The following is a 10464-nucleotide window of genomic DNA, read 5'->3' as shown; positions in this document are numbered from 1 at the left end:
GAGAGAGAGAGAGACCGACCTAAATATTAACTTATTATTATCTAAAAAGCTATTAAAACCTGTGTTCTAAAAATTCTAATAATTCGGTATATTAATTGAATGTACTGACTAATAATTTAAGATATAGGTTGTGATGTAGACTATTACTCTCCAAGAATTTTTGTCAATTGTGCTCAGTTCGAAAATTCAAAGGGAACATGAAGAAAAAATGGCAGTTGTTGCACGCCACGGATTTTAAATCCTTAATGTACCCTTGCTTTTTTAATTGTGGTATTCTTGGAATATTTCCATACAAGATCAATGCTTCGAATTTCAAGATTTCAAAACCACGTTATATCCTGTCGATCGTGATTATTTGCGTTTCCTTTGTTTTATGCCTGATGTTCAATCATGGTATTATTTCTAAAACAATTATCATTAGAAGCTTTGTTAGAAACTTTGAGGCTGTCTGTTTCTTTACGTTCAATAGTTTGATAATGATAACCACGCACATCTTATGTAATCCACGAATGCGCTTGCTACAGAAAATTTGGGAAATCTCTTCAAAACTTTTGCCGTCAGAAACCTATCAGAAGTTATCCAGATTGATCCATACCAAGGATGTCTTGAGTGTCATCTTGTTAGCCGTGCAACAATACATATATTTCTCTAAATTGGAATTATTTAAAACAAATAATTGGATTGAAAGATACATAATTATAACACTTATAATATATTTGCTTCAGCTTGAGTTTCATATGAATATGCTGTATGTAAATTGTGTTTGTGTATTAAAAGCCTGTTTCAAAAAAATCAACGACGATCTAAATTCCATGCAAAGATTCATGAGAAATGACATGAAATTATTTGTTCCTAGTTTAATTTGCTTAACGCAGAGGAATCAAATTTTTGTAATAAAACTCAAAACTTTAATGAAACAGCATCTAATGGTTAATGAAACTGTGCAATTGCTAAACATAATCTTCAGCTTGCAACTTCTTGCAACTGTAATCGTGACCTTTGCTGAAATTACTTGTGAAATATATGATTTCATAGTGCACTGGCAAGGCGAAATAATCATTACTTTTAATCAGCATCTTCTTGATATGTTTTTAACAACCATGGTGCATTATGTTATGAAAGTAATGCTAATTGTATGGGCCTGCGAGACCGGCAAGAATCAAGCCCGAGAGATTAGCACTACTATTTATGACGTACTTAATAGTACAAGAGATAAGCAAATCAAGGGCGAGGTAATTTTTTTGAATATATATTGTTTATGCAAAACAATTTTTTAACTATTTGATCTACTAAAATTATGTTTGCTAATAATTTTTTCGTTCTTGTATTTAATTGTTTTGCGATTTGATGTTGCAGTTGCAACTCTTTTCTTTGCAAATATTGCATTGCAAAAATACATTTTTGACAAAAGGTCTCGCTATGGACGCGACGCTTCTCGCAGCAGTAAGTAATCAATTTGTTGCTTTAAGTAATAGGAGATGTATTGTTTATATTTTAAAGTATTGTTTTTAGATGGTGGGTGGTATCACGACATACGTGTTAATTTTTACACAATTTCTAATCACGGTACATTCTTGTGATGAAAAATCTGGAACCACTGTTACAAATAATTCAGTTATATAAAATAAGATACATAATAAAAAAGAGATCTGTTCTATTTACATAGAATCATATATATACATAAGCATACATATTTAAATAAAAAACGTTCTACTATACCGTTAATATTGAGTTAAATCCATATTATAATATATCTTCTGAGTTTTGTTGTAGTATAAAGAGAAATTGACTTGCAATAACATGTTGTTTATGAATTGCAACATGTAGCTCAAAAGATCAACACCAGGAACGAACAAAATAAAAATGTAATAAAACACAGTTTTAATTAAATAAATTTGAATTATCCACTTTCAATTAATTAAATTTAATAAAATATTGGAAAAGGGCTTAGAGCAAGTAGCTAGTTGTTATATTATATTTTAGTTAGTTGCTATATTTTAAAATATTAAAAATACAAAACAAATTTCAACCTTACATTAGGTACTGAACATTTTCAATGTTCGATTAAAAGTAAAAATGTTAAATGTTTATTTTTGTATTTTTAATATTTTAAAATATATAACTAACAATTAGCTATTGCTCTAAGCCCTTTTCTAATATAGTTTTAATTAAATTTTTCTGGAAATGCTAACATAAGTTTTTTGTTATTAAATCTACTTAAGTAAAATACTTTTCAATTTTGTTTTTTTTTTCTTTGGATTGTTTTGCGATTTGACGTTGCAATTGTAATTGTTTTTTTTACAAATTATGAATCGCGAAAATATATTTTCAATGATAGCTTTCATTGTGAATGTATCGCTTCTCACGACTTCTTAAGTAACCAATTATTTAATTAATAAAACGTACATTGTTTCAACTTTTTAATATTGTTTTCAGGTGGACAACATCATAAGATGATGTATGATAATCATGCCAATGTCTTGACTGCACGACTATGTTGTTCGTGTCTGCCTTATCAACAGAGTTGATTTCCAGAATGAAGTAAAAAGGGCAGCGCCCTGCAACGCTGCTTATTGCGCTACCGCGCCATATTAATGCTTATATTTTCTGTTTTTGCTGATGCAACAGAGTTCGGCTTCGCGTTTAGTATTTTAATTTTAGTTTTTCATCGAGGGACATATGTATAACCAGAACCCTTTCACGTTCTTCGAGACAGAAGATGTATAAACATTATAAACATTCGCGAGGCAAGAGATCGCGATCGAAATCCAGCCGTTCCAATAGTCCGCCAAACAAGAGATTGAGACGATCCCCAGGACGCTTCTCAGCTTCCCAAGAGGAATTTTTTCAAACGCTCATTGAATTCTTCAAATTCGTAAAGAAACGTGAGGCCCTTCGGTGGACTATCATTCACGAATCTAAAACATTGCGAACATCGATAGACGCATTGCCCTCCGAGATCCTCTTGACTTCATTTGGCGATCTTGTCGAAGTTCCATATGAGAATCTGACAAAATAGACGATCCTCGTAGAGGATCGCGGCAGCGTATCAGGTATGATCTCCTTATCGATCCGTCTTCTTTGCCATGGCAAAGAGAGAACATAATCGACATTTTCTCCTGCAATGATTTCTCTGTCTCTTATTTTCCAGAGGCTTCTGTTGAGGCAGTGAATAATCTTCCATTAGTCAAATCCATTGAGAAGTTAGCTTCTGTTAACGAGGAGAATTCTCGGCCAGATGAATTTATCAACTTATTGCGCAGGCGCAGTCTAGCGCTTCTTTATGGCTGCCAATTTTGGACACAATGAAGTTCTTTGCCCGCAGTCCTTAAGGACAACCTTAAGAAAGTTTTATTTTATAAGATATACTAGATATACCCAGGACGAGCTCTCCTTTCTCACCCCTCCAAAAATGAACAGAGAGATTCTCTCTAATCTAAATGCTACAATGCTCACATGAGATAAATATCAGAGTCAGTCTCAATCGAAGGCATATCAATATCAATTGGATAGCATCCTCAATCATTGCAATGGCTCTCTGAGCTTATTAATCTGGATTTCGCCCAGATATTACTGGAGGGAAAAACAGCGTTTTCAAAAATTGCAGAAGGTATCCGTTTGTGGACCACCACTACTACAGCTTATTCAAGGTAAGGCGAGCTTTCGTCGTCCCCTCCCTGAATTTTTTGGGGAAGACAACTTGGCTCCAGTCGACAATTTCCTGTTCGACAGTAATTTTTTGGAGGAAATAAACACCGCTCAAACTATTGAAAAGGTAGCCATTCTACTTAAATGATTTTCTGCTCCTAGGCCTCGAACCGCAGAAACATTCAAGTATCGTTAGATCTGCTATCATCTCTCGGTTTCTCTATTAATTTTTCATGCTAAATCACAACTTACCCCATCATCGAGATACAAATACTTGAGCTTTATTTTCGATTCGGTTCAACAATTCATATCCATTCCTCCTAATAAACAAAAGTCTTTCTTGTCTCTAATCCAGACATTCTCTCAAAAATCGATCAATAAAAGATTTCGCGAGTATGATTGGAACTCTCGTTTCAATCCTTTCGGCGGTTCAATACTCTCTGTATACCAAGAGATTTGAAAGAGAGAAGTTTTTGATCTTTCTCTCCTCGTCTGGAGACTTCTCCAGCAAAATGGTAATTTCTTCGTATTTGCAGGACGATTTTAATTGCTTAAGATTCTCTCCAATACCAAGCAATTCAATGCCATCTGTTTAAAGCGCCTTTCGTTCTGGAAATCTTCTCGGACGCATCCTCGACAAGCTGGGGAGTCGCTTGCGACGACCAACGAACGCACGAATGGTAGGCCCCGGAGAAAAGTCACCTGCACTTAATATATTAGAACTGAAAGCGTCCTTTTGCCCTAAAATATTTTGCTGACAATTTCAAGGATTCCAACATCCTCCTTCTACATAAATAAATTCGGATCCAATTCAATATCTTCTCTTATCGAACGTTGTTAGGGACATCTGATCTTGATGTGAAAGGCGGAATATTTATCTTTTTGTAAACTATATTCAATTGACAATTGATAATGTGATCGCGGGCATAGAATCACGCCTCTCTAGTTAGAGACACAGAATGGTTCCTGTCGACGTCAGCCTTTAATCAGATTGGCCACTTCGACAGGGTTGGTAATCCCTTGGTGGCCATCTCAATCATGATTCCCCCTATTCTGTTTGGTGGTTTCAGACATACTGATTTTCGTATTCTCTCATTTCTTATCTTCTCCTTCCAGCACTATCTGGAAAGGAAAAATCTTTCCCTGATAATATGCAGATTATCAGGCAAGCATTCTTAGCGCGTCCGTCCCTGTCTCAACAGTGGACGTTCTAATTACCTCTCTTGCTCCGACCACAATCAAGCAATACGCTCGCCCACTAAACGACTGGTGGAACTTTTGTCAAAAGAATCGAATCGCACCATTTGCTCCAGAAGAAACAAATCCTCGAATTCTTAGCGCAGAAGCTTGAAGACATAGCTTCTGACTTGTCATTCAACACCATCTATTTAGCTATTTTCTTCATCTCAGATACGGTCATCGGCAACCACCCACTAAGTTAAACGTTTCAGTAAGGATGTTAGCCTCATTAAGAGACCAGAAACCGTGCTGCGAATTTATCTGGGACCCAGCTTCGATTATTTCTAATTTAGCAAAGTTTTTTCATGAATCTCTTTCTTTAGATATTATCACAAGAAAGTTAGTCCTTTTATTGACCCTAGGCTCGGGTCAGCGCGCGCAACCTTAGCGGCCATAAGAATCTCCCAAATTTTCTGAGACGAATCCAAAGTAGTTATTAAGATTCCAGATCGGATGAAAAGCTCAGCTCAGCGGTCTTCAGCCTTTACTTTCTTTTTCCTGTTTCGCCAACCATCCGGATTATGAAAATCTTAGATTACTACATCTACAATGTATCAGAGACCTTCAATCGCCCGATTGCGACTCACTCTTCATTGGGGTGCGTAAAATCACACAGAGCTGTCGACGTCCAGCTACTTGCAAAGTGAAGTTCGATTTTAATTATGCCTTGTCTCGTCCGGATCTCCCACACTTCAAGCTCCTATACGCTTCTTCCTTCCCAATAGATTTGCTCCGAGACTTTAAATAATGAAGCATTAATATGGTGCAGTAGCGCAGTGAGCAGCGCCGGCGATGCAAGTGCCGCCCTTTTTACTTTATTCTTTTGATAAGGCAGGCACGGAGACGTGACTACGTAGTTGTTCATCCGAGACAAGGCATAAGATCGAACTTTACTTTGCAAGTTCGTTTAATCTTAAAATTTTTGATCACATTACATTCCTGTGATGAGAAATCTATAATCAAGATTACATGAGTAATTCAGATTATTTATAAAAGAAATACAAAATAAAACCTTTTTTTTATACTCATATAGAGATGGTTTTAATATATTTATATATACAATCATCATCATCATATATACACCTGTTCAAAGAGCATGATAGATATATCTTTCGACATATGCATATGTCTCACATCGCGGTCCGACAGATCAATAATATTGGTTAATATCATTTTTTACACTCGTTTATAAACGCCTTTTCTTACAGCTACTTTCTGTGAGATTTTCTACCGTTTCGGGTACATCCAAAAAGAAATAACTTCAAATCTTTTGGAGTACGTGACACTTATCATTAAATACATTATTATTTTAGAAAAAAATCAGACAGCAACTAAAAGACTGTGTTTAATGCATCGTAGGGAAAGAACCCTTTTATTTATGCATTCAAAAATGAAATTTGGCGTAACGACTTCTAAAAGTTCATCTAATCACACTCTTATTAAATCAAATATCGTAATGATAAAAAATATGTCTCTCAAAGAAATCGAAAATAACTTATTAATACGGAAACACTGTAATATCGAGTTTTAATATTATTAGTATTATTAGAGTTTTAGTTTATAATACAAATAATTTTAATATTTTATGATAAATATTTTTTAATAAACATTGTTTTGCATAATACATAATATATAATTTAAAGTATGACAAATTTGTCAAAAATTCTATTATCAAAAATATTGTTTTAATGTAGATAAGATTAATTCGAATAAGATTAATCATTATAATAGCAACTATGCAGAATTCTGTATGTAAATATTATATATATAATATATATATATAGAATATAGAAATATATATATAGAATACTATATAGAATATAGAAAATAAAATTAATTATTGTTAGTAATTAATTAATTAATTAGTTATTAAGCGTGATATTAATTTAAAAAGCTATTCAATCTATGTGTACTTCTTTTTTTTATATGTGCAAAAGTTAATTTTATTACAACAATTAAACATAATCATATTATGCAATACGTTGTAAGGATAATAAATGGCGACAGAAAAACGTTATTATTATTTATTTCAATACTAAATAATCACTGAGATTTCTTGTTATTCTGTGGATACAGAAATTCTTCGCTGTTTCAAAGGAGTGGTTATAATAAATGCTATTTTTGACATCCCTAAAAAATTCAAAACTAAGGATAAAATATATACCTCCATATCGGCCTCAATTGCCAAATTGAGGTCGAATATCCCTATAAATCATTCAAATTGAAAGTGATTCAAATTGCAGTGATTCATAAGAGACGATTCAGAATCAGCTTCCTTTGGGGAATTATAAAGCTGATATGAATTTAGGAAGAGGGACAAAAATGATTTTTATCGCAATCCCTTCTCAATGCTTATTAAATATAAATCAACAAATCATACATGTTAGAATCTATTCACATTTCTAATTCTGCTTAAATGTAGCAAAAATCATATTATAACGAGAAAGATAATAAGCGAATATAAAGTATAATACAATAGCAATATAAATGTAAATGTTAAAAAAGTTTGCAGACGATTTTAACAATTTGTCAAGATAAAAATTCAAAATTTATACGGTTGATTAATATTAAAATTAATTATGATTATCATATCTTGATATCACTTGATTTGAAATTAAAAATGCGCGATACTTCTTTAATCAAAAAATCGAAAAAAATAATATTATAAATTCTGATACGTGCGCACTTAATAAATTCGAATTAATTTTTTGTTCACAGAGCAAGAAATAGAGAGAAAGAGAGAAAATAAGAAACCAAAAAGTCATTAATATAATAAAAATTTTAGAATCACTGTTCATACAAATAATGTATAATGTACATTATTCTATTTTGTATATGAACGCATAATTTATGAGTCACGCAATATTCTGTGTATAAATACAAACTCTAGAAATCCATGCCTTAAACGGTCTAGCTGAATCCTAAGTGCTTATATAATTCTGTGTGAATATATATATATATATATATATATCCTACGTATGTAGTCTTTTGAACCGCGCGCTGAAATGATTTTTCGGTCTTAAAACTTTACTAAACAACAGCAATAATATTACGAATTAAATTGACTAGCAATTTAACAATTTGATGCTTTTTCGCATCTTAGAGCGATCTTAATAATGCTAAATGACATTTTAAAATCTATAAACAATTACTTCTTATTGTAAAAAATATTACCTCGGAGCTGGGAATCGAATTCGGATCTCTTATATTCCATGCGAGCATCCTAAACTTTTAGACTATTAAGCGTAGTAATATTCTTCGCAATAATTGGCATATGAGTAATTGGCATATTTTTTACACAAACATCGTAAAAATGAGAAATGACGATCGAAGAACGCCATGGTTACTTTCTTACTAACAAAAGCTTCTTCAGCTTTGCCTCCTTGTTGTACGTAACATTTGCTAACAGTTTTAAGTTAAAACTCATCAAGTGTATATAAATTAAAAAATCCACATTGTAGTTAATACAAGCATTGCAGAGAGTGAAAGACCTAGAGGTAGATAGATAGATAGAAAGAGAGAGAGAGAGAGAGAGAGAGAGAGAGAGAGAGACGAACATAAATATACTTAGCCAAAAGCTATTATATTCGTGTTAATTCTAATAATTCAGTGTATTGACTCAATGAATTGACTAATATTTAAAATATAGATTGTGATACAGACTGTTATTCTCCTAAAAATTTTTACCAATTATGTTCAGTACGAAAATTCAAGAAAAAATGAAAAAAAAGTGGAAGTTGTTGCACGCTACGGATTTTAAATCCTTAATGTATCCTTGCTTTTTTAATTGTGGTATTCTTGGAATATTTCCGTACAAGATCAATGCTTCGAATTTCGAGATTTCAAAACCACGTTATATCCTGTCGATCGTGATTATTTGCGTTTCCTTCGTTTCATGCCTGCTGATCAATCACGGTTTTATTATTTCGAAAATAATTACCCTTGGAAGCATAGTTAGAAACTTTGAGGCTGTTTGTTTCTTTACGTTTAATGGTTTGATAATGATACTCACGCACATCTTAAGTAATCCACGAATGCGCTTACTACAAAAAATTTGGGAAATCTCTTCAAAACTTTTACCATCAAAAACCTATCAGAAGTTATCCAGATTGATCCATACCAAGGACATCTTGAGTGTCATCTTGTTAGCCGTGCAAGAATATGTGTACTTCTCTAAAATGCGATTATTTGAAACAAATCATTGGATTGTTAGATGCTTCATCACAGTATTTTTAGTATATTTGCTTCAGCTGGAGTTTCATATGAATATGCTGTATGTAAATTGTGTTTGTGTATTAAAAGCCTGTTTCAAAAAAATCGACGACGATCTGAATTACATACAAAGACTCATGACGAACGATATGAAATCATCTGTTCCTAGTTTAATTTGCTCAACGCAGAGAAATCAAATTTTTTTAATAGAACTCAAAACTTTGATGAGACAGCATCTAATGATTAATGAAACTGTGCAACTGTTAAACATAATCTTCAGTTTGCAACTTCTTGCAACTGTAACCGTGACCTTTGCTCAAATTACTGCTGGACTATATGATTACATAGTTCACTGGCAAGGTGAGGTAATTATTACATTTGATCGGCATCTTCTTGATGCGATTTTGACAACTATGGTACAATATGTTATGAAAGTAATGCTAATTGTATGGGCCTGCGAGACCGGCAAGAATCAAGCTCGAGAGATCGGCACTACTATTTACGATGTACTTAATAATGCAAGAGATAAACAAATCAAAGCCGAGGTAATTTTTTTGAGCATTTATTGTTTATTGAAACAATTTTTTAACTATTAAATCTATTATAATATAAATTTATTATAATATTATAATATAAAATTATGTTTTCTTAATACCATCTTTTTCGTTTACTAATACCTATCTTTTTCGTTCTTTTATTTAATTTTGCGATTTGATGTTGTAGTTGCAACTATTTTCTTTGCAAATATTGCATTGCAAAAATACATTTTTGACAAAAGGTCTCACTATGGATGCGACACTTCTTGCAACAGTAAGTAATCAATTTGTTGCTTTAATTAATAAAAGATATATTATTTATATTTTAAACTGTTTTTAGATGGTGGGTGGCATCACGACATATATGTTAATTTTGATACAATTTTTAATCGCAGGACATTCTTGTGATGAAAGATCTGGAATTAATATTACAAATAATTCAGTTATATAAAATGAGACATACAATAAGAAAGAGACCTTTTTACAGAGAATCGTATATACATATATGCATACATATATTTAAATAAATTTCTACTATATCTATATTAATCCTAACGATAAGTAAATATAAATCGATACGTAGTATCTGCTGAGTTATGCTGAAATATAAAGAATAATTACTTGCAGTAACATGTAGTTTATGGATTACATCAAACATGTAAAATCAAAAATTCAGCACCACTATTCACGATGTATTTAATAGCATCAATGACTAAATTAAAAATGAGATAATAAAAATACAATTTTATTTAAATTTTTCTTGAAATGTTAACATAATTTTTTAAATATTAAATCTACTTAATTAAAATTATACTTTTCAATTTTGTTG

The 10464-nt window shown here is 32.1% G+C and overlaps 2 protein-coding genes across 2 annotated transcripts in view; both read left to right on the top strand.

Moving 5' to 3' along the window:
- Positions 1-1623, top strand: part of LOC105627032 — a 5567-nt gene extending 3944 nt beyond the window's left edge. Inside the window, exons 3-5 of the mRNA XM_012208312.1 lie at positions 921-1232; positions 1357-1443; positions 1513-1623. Coding sequence (XP_012063702.1) covers positions 921-1232; positions 1357-1443; positions 1513-1623 — 510 coding nt within the window. The remainder of the gene's footprint in view (positions 1-920; positions 1233-1356; positions 1444-1512) is intronic.
- Positions 1624-8579: 6956 nt separating this feature from the next.
- On the top strand, positions 8580-10086 carry LOC105627031. Its single transcript, XM_012208311.1, has 3 exons — positions 8580-9644; positions 9823-9909; positions 9976-10086. Exons 1-3 carry the CDS (start codon positions 8580-8582, stop codon positions 10084-10086), a joined length of 1263 nt encoding a protein of 420 aa, XP_012063701.1.
- Positions 10087-10464: the final 378 nt, after the last annotated feature.

The sequence above is a fragment of the Atta cephalotes genome (assembly GCF_000143395.1).
Source record: "Atta cephalotes unplaced genomic scaffold scaffold00007, whole genome shotgun sequence".
Classification (NCBI taxonomy): domain Eukaryota; kingdom Metazoa; phylum Arthropoda; class Insecta; order Hymenoptera; family Formicidae; genus Atta; species Atta cephalotes.
Note: the sequence above shows the minus strand (reverse complement) of the source record. Positions and strands in the feature narration are given on the sequence as shown.